The 19,582-nt window shown below is 33.7% G+C and overlaps 3 protein-coding genes and 1 non-coding gene across 7 annotated transcripts; 3 read left to right on the top strand and 1 right to left on the bottom strand.

Moving 5' to 3' along the window:
* The first annotated feature begins 3,332 nt into the window (after positions 1 to 3,332).
* On the top strand, positions 3,333 to 3,415 carry LOC133700280 (small nucleolar RNA U30). The gene has a single exon (XR_009843377.1). It is a non-coding gene; the product is annotated as a small nucleolar RNA U30 (small nucleolar RNA).
* A 2,547-nt stretch (positions 3,416 to 5,962) lies between these two features.
* Positions 5,963 to 7,515, top strand: LOC133698788 (universal stress protein PHOS34). Of its 2 annotated transcripts, none has more exons than XM_062121854.1 (5): positions 5,963 to 6,299; positions 6,387 to 6,466; positions 6,947 to 7,065; positions 7,138 to 7,214; positions 7,305 to 7,515. In XM_062121854.1, exons 1-5 carry the CDS (start codon positions 6,068 to 6,070, stop codon positions 7,325 to 7,327), a joined length of 531 nt encoding a protein of 176 aa, XP_061977838.1. In that variant the 5' UTR covers positions 5,963 to 6,067; the 3' UTR covers positions 7,328 to 7,515. The 2 variants fall into 2 exon arrangements, with proteins under 2 accessions (XP_061977838.1, XP_061977837.1); XM_062121853.1 differs by having other exon boundaries at positions 5,964 to 6,299; positions 7,302 to 7,515.
* A 1,072-nt stretch (positions 7,516 to 8,587) lies between these two features.
* On the top strand, positions 8,588 to 11,601 carry LOC133698259 (universal stress protein A-like protein). Of its 2 annotated transcripts, XR_009843049.1 has the most exons (5): positions 8,588 to 9,205; positions 9,840 to 9,958; positions 10,062 to 10,135; positions 10,227 to 10,320; positions 10,528 to 11,601. XR_009843049.1 is itself a non-coding variant. In XM_062121130.1 (4 exons), exons 1-4 carry the CDS (start codon positions 9,083 to 9,085, stop codon positions 10,247 to 10,249), a joined length of 339 nt encoding a protein of 112 aa, XP_061977114.1. In that variant the 5' UTR covers positions 8,588 to 9,082; the 3' UTR covers positions 10,250 to 11,601. The 2 variants fall into 2 exon arrangements, 1 of the variants encoding a protein (XP_061977114.1); XM_062121130.1 differs by having other exon boundaries at positions 10,227 to 11,601.
* Positions 11,602 to 12,978: 1,377 nt separating this feature from the next.
* On the bottom strand, positions 12,979 to 15,938 carry LOC133698503 (transcription factor bHLH63-like). 2 transcript variants are annotated; one of them, XM_062121450.1, is made up of 7 exons: positions 15,144 to 15,938; positions 14,645 to 14,887; positions 14,420 to 14,554; positions 14,255 to 14,326; positions 13,932 to 14,144; positions 13,737 to 13,839; positions 12,979 to 13,165 (listed from the first exon to the last, which is right to left on the bottom strand). In XM_062121450.1, exons 1-7 carry the CDS (start codon positions 15,624 to 15,626, stop codon positions 13,128 to 13,130), a joined length of 1,287 nt encoding a protein of 428 aa, XP_061977434.1. In that variant the 5' UTR covers positions 15,627 to 15,938; the 3' UTR covers positions 12,979 to 13,127. The 2 variants fall into 2 exon arrangements, with proteins under 2 accessions (XP_061977434.1, XP_061977433.1); XM_062121449.1 differs by having other exon boundaries at positions 13,086 to 13,839.
* Between the last annotated feature and the right edge of the window lie 3,644 nt (positions 15,939 to 19,582).

Here is a 19,582-nt window from a genome sequence, read left to right on the forward strand (position 1 = left end):
TATATATATATATATATATATATATAGCCACGCTTGATCTATTAACGTGGCATTCAAACAAAAGATAGAATAAACAGAGAAAAAGGCATGTTGAATTTTATAAACAAATGGAATCGTGTCCTAAAAACTTGGGTTAGAAAGTCATTGCCGCGGTTGGTTAGGTATAGACTTGGGTTTTGTTCCTTGAATTTTTTCTTCATTCCTTCAAGCAACAAACACCTTTGGTGTCAGAGACGACTTTGTTTAGCCAAAGCGATACTTGTTAGTTGTAAATTGTATAGTTTTGAATTTCGATCTGGTTATTCATTTGATCAAGTAATCAGGTTATGGGTTAGATATATTGACCCGGGTTAACCCAAAAAAAACTTATAAAAAAAAAACATAACTAATTATAATGCAATTATTACATAAATTATAAAATATAAACCAACAACATAAATTTAATTCAATATCCAAAACAAAAACCAAATATAAATTATAAAATATTTAAAACAAAACATCCAACCACATAAATTCTAAAATATTTAAAACAAAACATCCAACAACATAAATTATAAAAAATTTAAAACAAAACAAAACATCCAACAACATAAATTCTAAATCAACAACCCATTCACTTATATTGAATTAACACATTAAGTTCTTCTATGTCCATGGAAGAAAAATTTGGATCAAAAGTCGATGGAATGGAGCCAATCTCATTAACACCTAATAAATCATCAGCATGCTCCTTTGAAATTTCATCGTCACAATCATCTTCAATATCATTAACATTTATGACATCTACATTTCAAACACAATTAAGAAATAAATATTATGTGTTAAACAAAACTTTATTTTAAATAATATTTATCACTAAATAATAAATCATTAATTACCATCAACTAAAGTATTTTGTATGGTCATAGTTGATAGAGCTTGGTGAAAACTCTCTACTTCTTCTGTTGTCAAAATTGATGGGTCATCTTCGACTACCCAATTTTCAATGTCAAAAATTATCTCAACATTAATTGGATCATAATTTTATCATTTCTAATAATTCCTATATATTAAAAGTGAAGGTAAACACAATATAAGTATTAATAATGCTACTAAACAAGATAAAATAATATTTAAGGAATTAGAGAAAAGAAAAATACTTTTGTTTCAATCTTAGATTACAGTGGACGTAAACAAGGTCATTAAGCCTTTGGTGCTCCAGTCTATTTCTTTTCTTGGAATGAATATGTTCAAACATACTCCAATTTCTCTCACATCCTATGAAGACACCATCTTAGATTGCAGTGGACGTTGAAGGATCACTACTTGGAGTACTACTATCATGTGAAGACATTTTAAGGACCTGACATAATTTATAAGATATCACTAGAAAATTCTTTCAACAAGATTACTAATTACTACCATAATTAAAGTTTCAATTCATTTCTATAACAAAATTCTGATTTCATGCTACTACCAAAATAAAATCTTTCAGTGGGGAATTCATAAGATTTTTTTTTCATATCACGGAGGAACAAGGCAGAAATGTCAATCATTTTAAGAGCATACACAAATTGTTAGACACATATTTAACTGAAAAGCATCAAATATTAAAGAAAAGTCTCTGTGCAAGAAAAACAGGCCATTGCCAAATTATTAATTGTGTTTGATAGAGCATGCTTCAAGCACATAAATCCTTAATGTCTGAATTTGTAATAATCTATTTGGATGATAGGCCATCGCATATCATGAAAATTAGAGGCCTTTAATTTTTGCTGGTCAGTCATAGAAGCTCTGAAAGGCAAGTATTCCATTCTGGATAAATTACAATATCAAAGCAACACGTTCATATAGTTCGCAAAATTTCTTCTCAAGTCAACTCAAGTTCTATAAACCTTACTTGACATGGCAATAGGACAAGGTACGTAATGCATTGCTAAATTCTTTCTCATGGCTTAAACCCCAAATTGCGGTTCTATGGTTTAAAAAGGTTAAATATACTTGTAAACCAACGATCATAGTTTCCCCCTAGCATTGCACTACCTGTTATATCAACAATCAATGAAGTTGACACATCGATTCCAGTCTACCGGCATGAATAGAAGTCCCCTACTATCAGTTACGAGCTGCTGATTTTTTTAGAAATATTTTTGAAGTTCTACTTTAGAATTTTTCATTGTTTTAGATTCTTATCATTGATTCCCTTCTTTACATTCTTATATAAGAGATCAGTTCCTCCCACCTCAATATCTAGAAAAGCCAGTCTTAATCCATGATAGTACTGTTGAAAATGAACTAAAAAACCCGGCAAATAACAAAGGATCATAATACGGTGGGAAGAACATGTATTCTCGATGGGTCAATCAAACAGAAAAATAAAAGAGCAGAGATACATACCCGTGGGAAGAACCGATGGGTCAATCGGTGGGAAGAACCAATGGGTCAACAGAGGGAACAGAGGGAAGAACCGATGGGTCAACAGACTGAACAAAGGGAAGAATCGATGCCATTGTTATACTCTCCTGCAATTTCAACAGAGGGAAGAAGATGAAACAGAGGATAGCGAAAGGCGAAAGAAGAAAGAAATAATTAAAAACTCATCTAACCTTATGCTCAGAATTGAAACGGTGATCAAGGATTCAAGATTCTTCTGCTCATCTGCTCTTTTTCGCGACTGAGAGTGAAATGGGTTTGACAAATTCTTGAAATTAATTAGGTCTTTTTCTCACTTCTCTGCTCTGCAATGCATTCGTGATTCGTCTCTCTACTCTTGTTGTTTCGGGCATGAGAATATAAAAAAAATAAACCCAGGTCTCAGCCGGGTTTGACTGGGCCAGTCGGGTCCCAGGTCGACTGGCTCTGGCCGGGCCAATTCCCAGCCTTTTTTTTGTTTAGACCCGGCCTGGCCACAGGCCCGGGTCGGCCGAGTCCCGGGTCGACCCGCAGGGCCGGGTCTTAAAACACTAGTAAATTGTAATAAAGAGGGGAAAAAAAGGAAAAAAGAAGAAGCAACATACAATGGATTTTAGTCAGGCCCGAGATTATTGTTTTTTTCTCGGCCCACATTTATGGGCTATATTTAAGTCAGGCCCAAGATTATTGTTAAATGGGTTCACTGCGCCACTCCTGGTCAGATATCTACTAGGGAGCTGAAAAGGGCATCCCAGTAATTATCTGATGTCCACTATCCCATTAAAATCAGGGTATGCAAACCCTAAACCCTATATGCGTTGCTGTGGAAGATGTCATGGAAGTCTCTCCGCCCCTCGCTGCAAAATCATGAGTTTATTCTTTCATTTTGATCTCTTTTGTTTCACGTTTATACAAATCTCTCTATTTCGAAAGGGAGAAGGTGCTGTGATGATGAGACTATAATCTCGTTAATCTGATTTAACCATGAGGAAAAACCCTCTAATCCATTCTTCACTGTCTGAGCACCTTCTCTTTCTTTCCTGATTTTTCTTCTTTATATTTTGCTTGGTAAGAAGTATTTTCCTGTGTTGCTTTTTTTTGAAACAAAAACAAAAATCTCACGGTCAATACCTGACTGGGCTGGATCTATCTTGCTTTTTGCTTGATTTTGGAGTTAGAATCCTTCATCATGTGGATGCTTAGTGTCTTCACAGATGGGATAATCGTTGCATCTATTTATCAGTGGGTGTGTTCATGTTACAGGAAATGTAGAAATGCCCACAAGGAAGGGGATTGACTGACCAGATAAGATGTTATCTTGAGTGGTAATTGTAGAATTCCTTAAAGACAGAAGTTCTATGTTATCGTATGAGCAATTCATAATGGGATGGGCGTATAGTTCTAAGTTATTGTACAGTACCTCTAACAATTGCAACAGTTAGGGTTGTTTGAAATTAAAATTAATTAATTATTTTTAAAAATTATCGAATAAAAGTGGTTTGTTTTAACGTTGTAAAAATATTTAAAAAAATATTAAATTTTATTTTATTTTAATTTAATAGTTCTAAGTTATTGTACAATACCTCTAACAATTGCAACAGTTGGAGTTTTTTGAAACTAAAATTAATTAATTATTTTTAAAAATTATCTAAAAAAGATTTTTAATTTTAATTTATTTTTAAATAATTTTAATATATTAACATCAAACATAATTTTAAAAAAATAAAAAATACATTATTAAAACACGTTTCTAATTAAAAATCACTCAATCTATCACAATCACACTTGAATTATAGAAATGATTTTTTTTACTGCTTTGAAAAGCAGTAATTAAATTAATTATATTATCTATAGAAATAATTTTTTTAATAAAGCTCGATTTTTAAATTTTGATTAGCCAATTGTATCTCAAAAAGCAAGAAAAATTAAAAAAAATATATTTTTTAAAAAGCTCAATTTGAAATTTTGCTTCAAAACCTTCTTTCGTATCTGCCGGCTCGCTCTTGTACGCGGAAGGTGAAAAAGAAATTGGCATGAAATTAGCTTCTACCTTGGAGCCGAATACAGGTTTCAAGTGAAAATGGATTCATCAAGAAGTTGAAAAGAAGATGGGCCCATCAAGAAGCCCACAATATAAGAAAGAAGAAAAGTAGCATTGTGCTTCAGACACGCAAACATAGAGGGTGGAAAACTCAACTTAGCATCTAATATCAATTGAGTACTAAACTTTTGATTTTTTCAATTTCACCCTCACATGTAATCAACATCCCCCCCCCCCCCCCCCCCCCCCCGCCTCCATCCATCAATGTAATAGCAGTTATAAAGATTTCAACTTGCAAATATTCGTTAAGTTTATTCATCTAAATATCAGAATAAACTCTAATTTATCCTAACACGTAATTTTAACCCCAAATCATAATAAATCTTTTTATTTATAGAAAAACTATTATAATTTTATGTTAAAAATATCTCTTATTACAAATTGGTGTCTACTTTACACCTTGAATTAGGGCTGGGCATTTTCAATTTGGTTTTAGACCAAAATAAATTATCATACTGAAATTTATTTTTTTGAAGTTTTTGAACCGAATTGAACCAAAAACCAGTTTAAACTGATTAATTTCGGTTTGATTCAGTTTGATTTTTTTCCCTTCCAAACCGATAGGTTCGGTTCGCTAGCTTGGAAATCTAGAAAATGATGCAATTTCTATACAAGCCAAAACAGGGGTTTGCTTTCAGCAACCCAATCCTTATCAAGAATCTGTACATCAGCCATGGCACAACCTTTTGCATGTAAATGACTGCCTTTTTTTTTTATTGTAGCATTAAAGCTTCAATAGCAACTGAAGAATCTCCCTACGAGTGAGTCATAGCTCGTTTGAGTTGAGAATTTAGTGTGTCAACTTCGATGAAGAAGAAAGGCCAAGGAGGAGTCTGTGAAGTTTATCAAATAGGTGTTTGTGTGTGTGCCGGTGTGGGGGGAGAGGGCTTGCTGGTTAAGATCCAGAGAATGAGAGAATTGAGATATGCAGAGAGCGAAAGCAAAGGGAGGGGAGAGATGCAGAGAGCGGCGACTAGTTTTGTGTTTAAGAATGCTACTTTAGGTTTAGGGTTAAAAACATCCTATTTATACTTGTTTTTTTAAGTGTTGGCCTGGTTGAACCGATTTGGTTTGGCTCGGTTCAATTGATTTCAGACTTTGGAAACTGAAACCGAACCAAACTGAAATTTGTTTGTGATTTTTTAATCGATTAATTCGATTTTTTTATTTAGTTTTTTCAATTATTTTTTTTATTTTTTTGATTTAATTAATTTATCAGTTTTTTTACTCATCCTTGCCTTGAATGAAGATGGTAATGGACATATGAAAATTAGATAGAATCTCTTAACTATATCATTAAGAGGGGATGGATGGATGGAGGTGACACTGTGCCATGTAGGCTATGTTTGGAGTAAATTGAATTAAATCAAAAGGTTTGGGACTTATCTTATAATGATATAATACGGTAGGGACTAAATGTAGGTTTTTTCTATAGAAAAAAATACGTGGACACAATTGAGAAGGTAAAGCGAAAACAGCCTTTGCTTCGTCAAAATCCACCAGCTTTTGCTTTTAGAAACCGAACCAGAGAAAGATACAGAGAAAACACCACAAAATATACAGAGAAAGAAAACGATGGACACACTGCAAGAAGATGAAGAGTACAACTGGAGAGAAGTAAAGTTGCCTTCATTGATTCCAGTAATACCCGAACCAGGGCTAGAAAGGGAGACGGGGGAGAGAAGGAGAGGCAGAGACATACTTATAGCTATTGATCATGGACCTAATAGCAAGCACGCTTTTGACTGGGCTTTGATTCACCTTTGCAGACTAGCTGACACCCTCCATCTTGTCCATGCTGTTTCGAGTATATATGTTGTGGATATCATGTTTGTATGTTCTGCATAGTTGAGGTTTGGAATTTTGGCTTGATTTCTTTGATGGGTTATTTTAGGTGTGCAGAATACTGTTGTTTATGAGACAAGCCAGCAGCTCATGGAGAAGCTTGCCGTAGAGGCTTTGCAGGTTGCCATGGTTAGTGACCTACCATTCTGTTATATATATATATATATATATAAGAAAGTATTTTTCTCCATTGCTATTGTTCACGAGAGTAAATCTTGATTGAAAAATTAGAATAATAAGCGTTTTAAAGACAATGTTTTGTTTTTCAACTGTTAATTATCTTGATTTTGCATGATCAAGTACAATTTGATTAGGTTCACAACAGATCTATTTCTGCATAAGTTTCACCTAATATATGATCTCTGTTATTAATTGCTCTCCCTTGACTATTAAACCACTTGCTTTGGATTCATGAGCTAAGATGTTATGATTCTTGTACTTGTAATCTTACTCTAATTCATGCTCTTGTAGTGATATGCAGAGTATCTAATTATTTTAACTTACATTATGTAGCTCTAAGTTCTTCAACTATTGATCAAGGGACAACAAAAATCTCCACAGAAATTGATGTTTTCCCACGATTTATTTTTATTTCTTGTTTTTAATTAGGTTAGGACTGTGGCTCGGATTGTGCAAGGGGATGCTGGAAAGGTAATTTGCAATGAAGCAGAAAGGTTAAAGCCTGCAGCTGTAGTGATGAGTACCAGAGGCAGAAGCCTAGTTCAAAGGTAATTCCTTTTCTTTCTCTTACTCCTCTTCGTCTCCCTCTCTCGGTTCTCATCCCTTTCTTTTTTCTGCAGTGTACTTCAGGGTAGCGTGAGTGAATATTGCTTCCACCATTGTAAAGCAGCACCTGTTATAATCGTTCCTGGGAAAGGTACTGCTTTCAAAATTAAAACCTTTTGTTTAGTTAGAACTGTCATGGAATTTTTATCAAGTTCATTTATTTATTATTGATTTCCAGAAGATGGAGATGAATCGTTGATATAGCGGGTCACGAATTTTGTTCAATTGATTGATTGGTTGTGCCGGATAGTAAGGTTTTGAGGAAGTTGATTGTCAATATGTAACAGGTCATGTATGGTGGTAATTATTTGTGGTGTTTAATATGTAGTAAGGATGTGTATTATATGTATAATTACTACACATTTGAATGATTATTGTTGAAGTTAGCTATAGCGTTCACTCTTCTTATTTCTTTGATTCGATGCATAACAGAGCAGAAATCAGAGGGCTGCTCCATTCTGCTAATTTTGTAGAATTTTTCTGTTTCTGCCTGATGGAAGCAGTTGAATGTCTAATGTAAAATTTCAAGGTTGCTCTTACAACATGCATGTCTCAATTATTCAGGCAGTCAAAATTTGAAAAATAGTGCAAGAAATCACAAATTTTCTATGTTTAACCTGTTTGAAAAGTGCTTCGGAAGCGGCAAGGCTTCCAAATTATGCTTTCGTAATGCAGAATATTTCATGGAACGATATCATTTGGATCTAAATTATCTTGTTGATTGCTGGGAATCCCAGTAGTCTTGATATTTGCTATAATGGATCCTTGCTTGCTTGGTTAAGAAATAACTCTTGAGCTGCGAAGTAACAGCTGATTCGATAAATAGGCTTAACAGAGCTGGGATAAGAAGTCCATCCAGAAAGTTAAACAATTATTTTAATCTAATAATTTAAGTAATGTCTAATGATCTGATTTGTTAAGAAATAATCCTTCTGTCGGAAACAAACAACTGATTCGACAAACAGGTCTCTCAGAGTTGGAAAAGGAGGAGTTGAATATGAAGATATATCTTAATCTAATAACTTAATATATTATTTTTTAATGTATATTTTCAAGTGAGTTTTTTGTGGGTTTGAAACTTGTACTAATTAATTTTAACTAGAAGAAAAAATGAGGGTGTTAAAATTCAAACTTGTGATTATTTGATTATCAAGATTTTGATATTTTGTCAAAGTTTTATCTCAATTTAAAAGTTTAAATTATTAAGTGAGATTTTAAGATATGATTTATATTATTTTTTGACAGATTTTTTTAAATAAAAGCCGTTTGAACTTGAAATTTATACAAGTATATTGTTTGGTCAATAAAACTCTGATGTTATTTTAAACAATCAATTCAATTTATTGAAATATAAGAAGAGGTTGGCAGATCTCAAATATCACTGGACTATTTTTGGTCAACAAGACCTAAAATAGCTCATGGTTGCAAAGCTGAACATTGTGATTTTCCAAGATCCACTTTTAGTTAGTTTCTACACGTGCATAATGCATACAAGGAAAAATTCCAACTTTGACGCGAAAGAGCTCAGCTGTCAAAAGAATCAAAAACCAATCTAAGATCAGAACTAAAACTTTTGTTTGATTCTTTTGTTGGGTTTTGAACAATCACATTAATGAATTCTAAAAATCTTGTAAGGAGAGAAAAACATACGTTGAAAGCGTTAGAAACCCTTGAAGAGGATGAAGAGTACAACTGGAAAGAAGTTACGTTACCTTCATTTATTCCTGTGGTACCGAAACCAGAACTCGATAGAGAAACAGGTGAAAGGAGGAGAGGCAGAGACATTGTGGTAGCCATTGATCATGGGCCTAACAGCAAACATGCATTTGATTGGGCCTTGATCCATCTTTGCCGCCTGGCTGACACCATTCATCTTGTTCATGCCATCCTAGGTATATATGTAATTAACAAAAATTATCCTGTCATCAGAATTCGATTGTGCCTATGTAAGTAGTTTGTATGGGTGCATTTCATTTTGGATTAAAATGTTGGGTTCTTGTAGATATGAAAAATGTCCTTGTTTATGATACGACGGAGGGACTCCTGGAGAAGCTTGCAGTTGAGGCACTGCAGGTGGCAATGGTCAGTATTTCGCAGATTGATTAAATTTTTTCTATAATTTGAATGTAAAAGATTTAGAATTTAATTTCCTGCACCTCATCAGAAATGACAGAGAAAATCGCAAGACATAGAGTTCATAAATAAAGGGTGGTTTCTTTCTTTTACTTCTAAAACTAATAGACATTGATGCTACATTACAGAAGATACCCGGATCATATATTTAATGTTGATGTATAAAAAGTAGGGATTGTATCCTATTCTTTTTCCTTGATTAATGAATAATTCATTATTAAAAAAATGGGACACATCAGATACAAACAAAGTCATAATCCGTATGTTCGATGGATCTAGCCTTAATTAGAAGAGAACTCAGCTCTATAAATAAAAGAGAATTGGAAAAAATCATCCCTTTATTTTTAACAAAATTCAGTAGCTTCTTGCCTGTATTTCTGATTTGGTATTGCTGTGGAGTTTGGCACTAATCTCAGCTTTTGTGAAATTGTATTGAGGATTCACCCTTGCCCAGTGTGGATGCTCTCTGTTGCTGTTTTTTTGTGTTAGTTTATTCTCTTGTTAATAAATCTAGTTTTAGTGTAGTGCATTGTGTTTATTTATGATCTCATTAGCAAAATCTGTATCGTTTATGCACAACCAGGTCAAAACTGTGGCTCGTATTGTAGAAGGGGATCCAGGTAAAGTAATCTGCCGGGAAGCAAACAGGTTAAAGCCAGCAGCTGTGGTCATGGGCACTAGAGGCAGAGGCTTAATCCAAAGGTTCTATACTAGTGTTAATATTATCCCTATTTGATGTTCTCTCTCTCTCTCTCTCTCCTTTTCTTTTCCATCTGTCTGACTGTGTCATTGCTGTATCATGCAGTGTGCTGCAGGGTAGTGTGGGGGAGTATTGCTTGCACAACTGTAAAGTGCCTGTCATAATCGTTCCTGGAAAAGGTATTATGATCTAACTTGGTTTATTCTTTCATTTCTCTTGCATCGGATTTCAAACGTTGGAGACTTAAATATGGTTTGCCTTTTTCCGAAGCCGAGAGCGCACCGTTGATGTAGTGGAAATAGCAACAGCAGTCAAGAAATTGCAAGTCATGTGATGGAAAAACATATTATCAGATATGCAATTAGTAAGTTTACTATTATTTACAATACTCCTCGTTAGCATACATGAGTTTCTGGGGTGGGAATGCAAGCCGATCGAGTTGTAGTGTCGATTGATAGCTTGAAGCAGGAAATCTTTTGTTCTTCATCCTTTTCTAAGTGTTGTGTCCGTGCTAGGTTTATTCAACTAACCTGCTGTTGCAAAATTGTGGTATTTGATTAACTGGCTGCAGAAACTACTTCATGCCAACAATTGTGCTTTACAAGGATCGTCATTGTTAGTCTTCCCATTTTTTAGCAACTTGGCCTGTTGTTCAAAATAGCAAGCTTTACCTTTTCCCAAGTTTCAGATTCTACACAAAACTTGGTTTGTCTCAGGAATGGCGATTGCAATCGTAATTATGATTCCTACACTGCAGACTTGGATGGATAGGACTTCTTCAGGTTATTGTTTTACTAATTTTGTGGTCTTGTTTGCCTTGGGCCTAAAATATTTAACAAAGATAGATTTCCCACCATTATATATTCCATTCAAATTCGAGCGCTGATCACGCTTGCATAGACCAAATATATCATGTTGCTTTGTCCAAAGAATCAAATATTAGATTTGTCTGGGCTATTTTCAGGATTCTGGTTACAATGTAAGGGCATAAACTTGGGAGAATACTAGCTCGAAACAATATCTTTAGTGACGAACTAAAATACACACACACTGCCAAAAGAATCTTTGTGGGTTCTAGCTTTATATACCTTGGAATTGCACTATGTGAAAGGTGGAGAGAAACTTCAAAGATTATGATGAGAAAAAAACTTCGAAGAAAGCAAAAATGGGTCCAAGAAAGAGAAAAAGGCTATATCATCTTTCACCATCCATAGAAAACAAAGAGAATCAAAGAGATCTTGCCTTCGGATGAGGCCAGGCCCACCAATTTCACTATTCTATATGGCTTGAAAATGAAGGCAGCCTGAGGCTCTTGATAATCGAAGAACAAGAGGTGCCGTGAAGGTGTAAGCAGTCTCTAGTGGTCCCCTGCGTATTGCCCAAACCAACTCTGAAAGGCTCCTTTCTTATTAATTAAGATTTGACTATTAGGAGGTATGTCTGTTGATAATGTGCATTCAAGAAATAAACTCTTCACATAGGCGCAGAGCAAACAACTGCATGTGAAAGTTCAAGCTTGCTATTTCACATTTTGGCCACCTAAACCATTAAAATGATGTCAAGATTGTAACTTCTTACCAAGAGAAGAAACGAGACGATAAGCCAATTTGAGCATACTACATTGCAAGTCTCCAAATGAAAATCTTCTGGGCTATTGCACCAATCTGGTGGCCAAGAGATACCTTGTCATAAAGATGGTTTTGGTTTGTTTTCTAAAACAGTAGAAAACAACAGATTCTCTTGAAGAAAACCGAATGCTTAAGTTTTTACCTGGTCCTTTTCTCTGTTCACTGAAACGAGTAGTTAATGGACTTCTGTATCTGCATGGCATTCTTGTCATCTTCTCTGGAATTGTCTATACTGGTATTGGGTACGTAGAGCTTTTAGAACAACCTCTTGTAGTTATGCATGGACTTAGTAAAGTACTGGAGCCGTTACAGCTTTGGTAGCGGCACATATGTCACCCTCTTTTGCTTTCTAAACGAAAAAACAAACACAGAAATTTCTTCTTTTGTATCATTTTATCAGAGATCTACAAAAACACGTTTAAGGAAGGAACTTAATTAGGGTCATTTTCAGGCTGATTATTGGCCTTTCTGTTGCCTTGAAAGAAGAAACCTGTCAAATGGTTAGGAATTGAAGATTAAAGGGAGTTTTTAGTAATCTAGATGAGCTAATATGAGGGGGGTGTCCTCATAGTTTCCAAGAAATGCTTCCTCCTCTGTCATGAGGGTTCAAAATCAAACCTCATGTCCTATTATGAGAAATGAAATTCCCATAAAACCCATAGTCGTGGGATGAATGACATGCCTTAGAAAAGAATGAAAGCGGTGGACCTAGTCTCGAATACAAGGTGGTCTGAGAATACCACTGTCTTTAATGCAGACGGGACTTTTGCATATAGGCAAAATTAAACTCATCCGAGATATTTAAGGAGAGCCATAATGAGCAAACATAAATACAATATGGCTGTATGTTAGGACATGGAAACCATTCTAACGGATTCTTGCGTCTTATCGTCAATTTATTGCCCAATTATCAAAGTCTCAATCAATCCATATACAATTCTGCTCTAAAGGGAGCTGAGAAGGTCCACCAGCAGGCTCATGTCCTCTGGTTTTATTTAAACTTGTCACTCTGGTTCATCCAACAGAGGGACAGCTTGTGCCATTGGACTAACAAGGACAAGTTTTGATGGAAATTACAATATACTCGTGGCCGTTCTTGCATGTTAATCACACTTGTGGTTTGTTTTACTTCTTCTGCGCTTTTCCTCTTCGGAAAAAAATGCTATGAAAGGGGAAATTAGTCCATGAAAAGGCCACACATTTCGAGATACTTTGTGAAGCAGGACCTTTGGTTTCCTTCCCTTCATTCATTTTAAGTTCCATTGCCCTACCACTGCTTAAACTTGCCTTCAACCCTAATTCTTTGGTCCCCCTCCATCGCTATCGACCATTTTTGTGTAATAGAAAATCATTATGGTGTGGTTGCTATATTTACATTGCGAGAAAAAGAAACCTTGATGTTAATAGGTATCGATTTTATTCATACTATGTGGAAAGTATACATACAAACTATATACGCTATGTACTAAGAGTAGTAAAAGAATCGGGAACAAAGGCAATGTGGAATAAAGTCTTCGCGAATTGTATAAATTGATATTCTGATTCACATCTCCATCTTCAGATTGCTAGCTTCAACAGAACCTGCAAAAGTTAAATATGACAACTTTTAGAATCCATTGTTAATCTTACCAGAACATGAGTCATCGCAGTGTGTGATTAAAATGGGAGGCAAGGGAATTTAGGAACAGCAAAAGCCACCCTCATTATCTAATGGTTGCTCTTTCCTCCTAGCAGATTAAATTCCAACATGATAAACAATCATAATTATGAAGGTTATTTTGTTGTTAAGAACTATAGACTTCGTCAAATTTTTACCTGGGGGCTCATTTTTGTTACAACAGTCAAAATGCTTCGCACCTTTGATTGGTTCTTCTTTATAAAAAAAGAATTGTGAGAAACTCAATAGTCATTGAAAAGAATCGGTGGTTTCGATCATTTGGGAGAATAGATAGGAAGTTTCCAGTGACCAACTTTCTCCATCTCTATCACAACGACTCATTTTCGTCCCAAAGCAAAGACAATAACTTTTGGGGGTTCACTATGCTCTCCATCATTGGTAGTTAAAACCACTTTGCTTTGCTTTGTTTTTAGCCTTCAGGATTTATCAGATCAATAAAGTGAAGATAAAAAACACACGATAATTCTGTCTTACCTGAAAATGGCTGAACTGGGAAGGTTGGTTGTCTCCCTTGATCAAATGCTACATTGTAAAGATTTGGTAGATCAGCATCCCAAGTTGGTGGGGCCTGGATTTGCTGCAAGATAAGTAAAGATAAGATTAGAGGAAAGTAAATTATATGAAAACAGAGATAAATGGACAGAAAAAAAAAAGTGAACAACGCATTACAGTGAAGCAGGATGAGTCAAGAAATGTTTCGGGAATAGATACAGGAGTACTAGTGGTCCTTCTAAGCCCCATATCAGGAGGATTTATCCCCATATCCAATCCACAGCATGAAACTAATTGTTGTTGTGCTGGATTAAATTGAAGGCATGCAGCGTTAGTCATATCCGGTGACATCCCAATTGCGGGGAAATTGGTTGAACAAGCAGGAAAAGCCTGTTGATTGAAACAAAAAGGAGTTCATGAGTAACAAAATAAACAACTAACAAACACATGAAATTTTACTTTGGGTGATAAAGATCCACCTTGTGAAACGATTTACTTACCTCTTTGGCAAATAAGTTGTCAATGTTGAAGTCAAGCCTTGGATTTACAGCAGCTAGTTTCATCGACAAGAACTGTTCAAGAAATTGGGACAGGTAAATGTTATGTTTTGGAAGAACAATAGATAAGAATATTAATATTACAAAATCACCAAAGTCACTAATTACCTCTACTTGTCTCTGAAGAGATTGAACATAGTTAATGATTTCATCAAGCATGCCTGCCTTTCCTGTGATATTATTGCACCCTGGTACCAAATCTTGCAGATACTTCATTCTTTCACTGATTTTTTCTCTCCTCACCTGCACAACACACATGAATATATTAGGCAGGATTTCTAAGTGAAATCCGCAGAGCAGAGGGAAAAAGAAAGTACTAAAATTCCAACTCACTCTTTCAGCTAAGCTGTGGCTGTCGGTAGCTTGACCGCGACGTGCCCGGACATGAATGTAATCTGGCTTTTGAACCTCAGTTACTTTGGAATTGTCCTTCGAAGTCTCGGCAGAATTGTCTTTGTTACTGTTATTGTTTTTGTTGCTGTTGTTATTGCTGCTACTGCTGTTGTTGTTATTTTTCTCTGAGGTGTTTGACTCCCCTTCCTCCGCACGTCCTTTGATCCTTTTGTCCCTGGTGTCCTTTGATCACACCCCCCAAAAAACAATATTAAAAAAAACACTTTCATTTACTATTCTAACAAAACCAGTCAAACAATTGAATCACTTGAAGATCCTTTGCTTAAAATGCTTTGATATCAAATTAAACAAAATTGCAATAAAAACAATGGAAACAATTTTACGCTGAAAAATCAAGATTCTTCAACAAGGTTTCAAAGAAACAGTGATCACATACAAAAAAATAAACACACACACACAGCTTTGAGTTATTTTGCACCTTATCAAACTTTCTCTTCTTGGAACTCTCTCTGCCAACCCCGGAACTAATCTTATCTGACACAACAGACTCTGCACCTCTCACTGTAGCAGTAGCCGTAGCCGCAGGGGCTACCGCCGGTGGGCAGCTAGAAGTCCTAGAAATGGCACCATAATTCAACTCAAAACCCAACCCATCAGTATAAGGAGGCCCAACACCAAACCCCACAACATGATCATTATGCCACCTATTATCCACCAAACCCGGGTCAGGTTTCACAGACCGGGTCACCACCTCACTTAACCCACCCTCATGAAACCCAGCTTGTTGGAACACCCTACTCAATTCACTAAAATAACTAATCTCTTGCTGTGGTAGTTGAACCTGATGCTGCTGTTGTTCTTGTTGCCATTTGATACGAGCCCTTTGTCTATCAAGCACTGTCATGTCTGTACAGTGCAGCATGTTCTCTCCACCAGCTGATAACAAAGCTTTATTAATCATCAGTATCCCAACAAACCAATTCAAGAAACTATAAAAACAAAGAAAGAAAGCTAAATTATTTAACAATGGGGGTATCTAGCTGCTTGAGAGACTACAAAAACAGTTTAGTAGTGTGGCACAGCTAATATATTGAAAAGATACGTGTATAGAGAAGTGAAAAGTGGGGAGAAAAGAATGAGGTAAAGGGGGAGAAAGGGGTGGTGGGGTATATATGAACGTAGAGAAAAAGAGGGTGGTGGCCGGAATTTGACAGAGACTCCTGGCCTGGACCTGAAGGGATAATTAAGAGAGAGAGTGAAGGGGTGGAAATATTGGGGCAGAGAGCCATCGAATGTATCTATAACCAGAGGCCGTGGGCAGTGGGGTCCACTGACATGACTGCCACGTGGTAGTGTCCGAAGCAAGAAAAAACGGCGATGGGGCCGGATGGATGGATGGATGGATGTTAGATGATTAAGATGAGATTAGATTGTATTAGATGAGGTTAAATTAGAAAGGGTGTTCTGTTGTGGATGCATGGGAAATCTGCAACGGCGCGTAATATATATATATATATATATATATATATATATATATATATATATATATATATATGTATGTATGTATGTATGTATGTATGTATGTATGTATGTATGTATGTATATGAGATGCCTATGTATGTATAATTTTGACGTGTGACGTTCGCCATTAATGTTTCGAGGGCTCACAAGAATGTTATTTAAGTTATTTTTTGAATTTAAATTTTAGAAAAAAACTATGAGAAAAGATGTCCGATCATACATGCAGGTGAGTTTACGATAACAATTAGTTTTTTAAAATATTTTTATTTATAAAAATTTGTTTTTAATTTTAATAAATCAAAATATCAAAAAATCATCTCAATTCAATAGATTAAATTATTAAGTGAGATTTCAAAATATAATTTATATTATTCTGCAACACATCCCCTCAAGTGAAAGATCTTCAACCTTAAAATTTACATAGACCTATATTATTTTGTGTTTAATTTTTATCAAATAAATAGGGATGGTGAGATTCGAACTCGTGACCGCTTAATCATCAAGGTTCTGATACCATGTCAAAAAACCATCTCAATTCAATAGCTTAAACTGTTAAATAAAGTTTCAAGATATAATTTATATTATTCTCTAATACAAATTAATCTAAAAATATTAAAAAATTATTTCTTTACCATCTACGAGAGAGCTTGTTTAAAATTTTGGAGATAAAAAAAAAAGTTAACATGGGTATACAAAAATTACCATAAAGTAAGCCCTAATTCGAAAATAAAAAAGAATTAGCAAGCAACAAGATTCATAATATTCTCAAACTTGGAAATCAAACTAGGTTTATTCCTCGCCCTACATTGCAAAATAGAGATTTTGCTTTTCTCAATGTGAAAAAAGTGTGGGTATTGTTAATGTTCATTTTACCATTAAAGATCTTTTAAATCATAAACTAAAAATTTTATACGTAGAATTCTCTATGTCACTAGATACTAATAAATTTGTTGATTTCAAAAAACAAAGTTGAGAAATTTGGATAAAAATTATATTTTAAAAAAAATTAAATATTTGTTTCAGTTTGAAACCGGATTCTTAAAGTTTTGATTTGTTTAAGCCAATAAAATTAAATTTTATTAAATCGAGCATTAACTTTACATCAAAACTTATTTAAAAGAACATGTTAAATATTTTGGTTTAGTTTGAAATTGAATCCCTAAATTTTTAATTGGTTTGAATCAATAAAATTAAATTTTATATTTCCAAATCAAGCATTAACTCAATATCTAGGAGTTCCATAATACGTCAACCAAAATAAAATATCAAACTCAATCCCAAGTCAACTTAATGTGAAATGATTAATCTGGGAATAAAAAATTTTAAAAAAAATATTATGGGTAATTATTGCAACTCATAGTGGATTGTGTCATTCTCTTACATTGCATTTCCATCATTTTAATATTTATTCCATCTCGCATTGCATAACGTTCATTCTCTTACATTGCATTTCCATCATTTTAATATTTATTCCATCTCGCATTGCCTAGCGTTCATTATTTTAGCACTAATATGGTTTTATGTTACTTCTTGAATTCATGAATATTTACAAAGTTTTCCAAACTTTTTTTAAAGCGGCACCACTTTTTATGTTCATATAGGTGAAATTTTCTTCATACATAGAGATTTTATTAAGAGTGTTAGGTATTCATCCTCCTATTTAATTTGAGTACTAATTTTGTAAATCTAGAGTTCATACATAAATTAATATACATCACTATTACTAATAAGTTGTTATTACTTACGAAACTCCTAATTAGCAAAAGTACTTGTAAAAATTGAGTTTGATCTGTTATTAATAAATTTAATTAAATGGTTTTAAGCTCATTCTAGCAAAAATACTTCTAACTAAATCTCATGAGAAACCTTTATGGAAAGGATCTATTAGATTATTGTAAGATCTAATATACAAAATGGTGATTATCTTGTAAAAAATTAATTGACATATATATTCATGTGTCAAGTTGACATGTCTAGATTTTTCATTATAAATTTTATTAAATTCCCTAGATATAATTGCTTGACTACGTGGTCATAACTTATATCCAATAAAATATTTCTCAATCATTCTATCTTTTTACTAGTGGCTATTAGAGCTATAAACTCAAATTTCATTGTAGAATAAGTTATACATATTTGTTTTTTTAAAACCTAAAATAAACACAACCTCTTAAAATAAACACTCATCCAAAGGTTGACTTATTATCACTTGTACTAGTTATCCAACTAACATCAATATAACCTTAAAGTATAATTGAAAAATTATTATAAAATAATTCAAAATTCATAGTTCTTTTCAAGAAACCAAGTACTTTTATAATTGCTTTCCAATGATCCATACTAGAATTACTTGTGTATCTAGACAATTTTCACTATGTGAAAGCAATATCTAGTCTAGTACAATGCGTGAAATATATCAAACTACCAATTACACTAGCATATTCAATTTGAGCAATTGTTCAACCAAAATTTTCTATCAATTTAAAAGAAACATCATATAAAGTATTTGCTTTTTTGATATTCAAATGATTAGATTTATTTAAAACTTTCTCAATATAATGAGATTGATAAAAAGCAAAACCCTCCACTGTGTTTTCTTATTTTGATACCAAAAATTGTATCTATCTCATTTAAGTCCTTCATTTTAAACTTAGTTTCTTAAGACAACAACTTCTACAAGTTTCTTAAGAATTTCTGTTTTGTTTCTAATAAATGTAAATCGAGAGTTTGTAGAGAAAAAAATAGAAAGAGAAGAAGATTATTTTTTAATTGATTTCTTAAGATTATTTATAAACAAAGCCTTGAAACTCATACGGACGATGGCACATGGCACTCGTCGCTTGACATTTGGCATTATGTAAAATAAATATTTTTTTTATAATTAATTAATTATGCATGACACCTCTAGCCAAGTTATTTGAATAATTTGTCTGAAGGATTGTATTTTGAATTCTACAGATATATTGATATTAAGAAGTGCTTTTAAATCTTATGTACACATTAGTTTAAAAGAGTGTTTCTTCCTTATAAATATTAGTTTGATATTGATATAAATCAATTAGAAAATTTTTTTTCTCTCCTTATTTTTTTCTCCACAAATTTTCTATTTATGTTTATAAAAAACAAAACAAAAATTTTTAAAAAACTTATAAAAGTTGATGTCTTTAAGTTTTAAGACTTTACTGTATAGTGAAAATATATTACTTTAACTTTATATTAAATAAAATAAAGATAATTAATACCTTAAAAATAATAATCTTCACACCTCTAAATCTATTTACTATAACCACCAACTGCAGCTTAACAAATAGTATTTCTACCTCAGGTTTTTTAGTTGGAGTGATAATAATTTATTTATTTGGAGCAATTTATCTTGGAGATGGACTAAGGGGTGTG

This window comes from Populus nigra, chromosome 7, assembly GCF_951802175.1.
Source record: "Populus nigra chromosome 7, ddPopNigr1.1, whole genome shotgun sequence".
NCBI classification, from domain to species: domain Eukaryota; kingdom Viridiplantae; phylum Streptophyta; class Magnoliopsida; order Malpighiales; family Salicaceae; genus Populus; species Populus nigra.

What these genes read in the sequence shown, in the direction of transcription:
- LOC133698788 (XM_062121853.1), top strand. Translation starts at nt 6,068, where the DNA reads ATGGACACACTGCAAGAAGATGAAGAGTACAACTGGAGAGAAGTAAAG. An exon ending in AGGCTTTGCAGGTTGCCATG is followed by an intron (nt 6,467 to 6,946) that starts GTTAGTGACCTA and finishes GTTTTTAATTAG; the next exon opens with GTTAGGACTGTGGCTCGGAT. An exon ending in TATAATCGTTCCTGGGAAAG is followed by an intron (nt 7,215 to 7,301) that starts GTACTGCTTTCA and finishes ATTGATTTCCAG; the next exon opens with AAGATGGAGATGAATCGTTG.
- LOC133698259 (XM_062121130.1), top strand. Translation starts at nt 9,083, where the DNA reads ATGGGTGCATTTCATTTTGGATTAAAATGTTGGGTTCTTGTAGATATG. An exon ending in AGGCACTGCAGGTGGCAATG is followed by an intron (nt 9,206 to 9,839) that starts GTCAGTATTTCG and finishes ATGCACAACCAG; the next exon opens with GTCAAAACTGTGGCTCGTAT. An exon ending in CATAATCGTTCCTGGAAAAG is followed by an intron (nt 10,136 to 10,226) that starts GTATTATGATCT and finishes CTTTTTCCGAAG; the next exon opens with CCGAGAGCGCACCGTTGATG.
- LOC133698503 (XM_062121449.1), bottom strand. Translation starts at nt 15,626, where the DNA reads ATGATTAATAAAGCTTTGTTATCAGCTGGTGGAGAGAACATGCTGCAC. An exon ending in GCCACAGCTTAGCTGAAAGA is followed by an intron (nt 14,555 to 14,644) that starts GTGAGTTGGAAT and finishes TGTGTTGTGCAG; the next exon opens with GTGAGGAGAGAAAAAATCAG. An exon ending in ACAACTTATTTGCCAAAGAG is followed by an intron (nt 14,145 to 14,254) that starts GTAAGTAAATCG and finishes TTCAATCAACAG; the next exon opens with GCTTTTCCTGCTTGTTCAAC.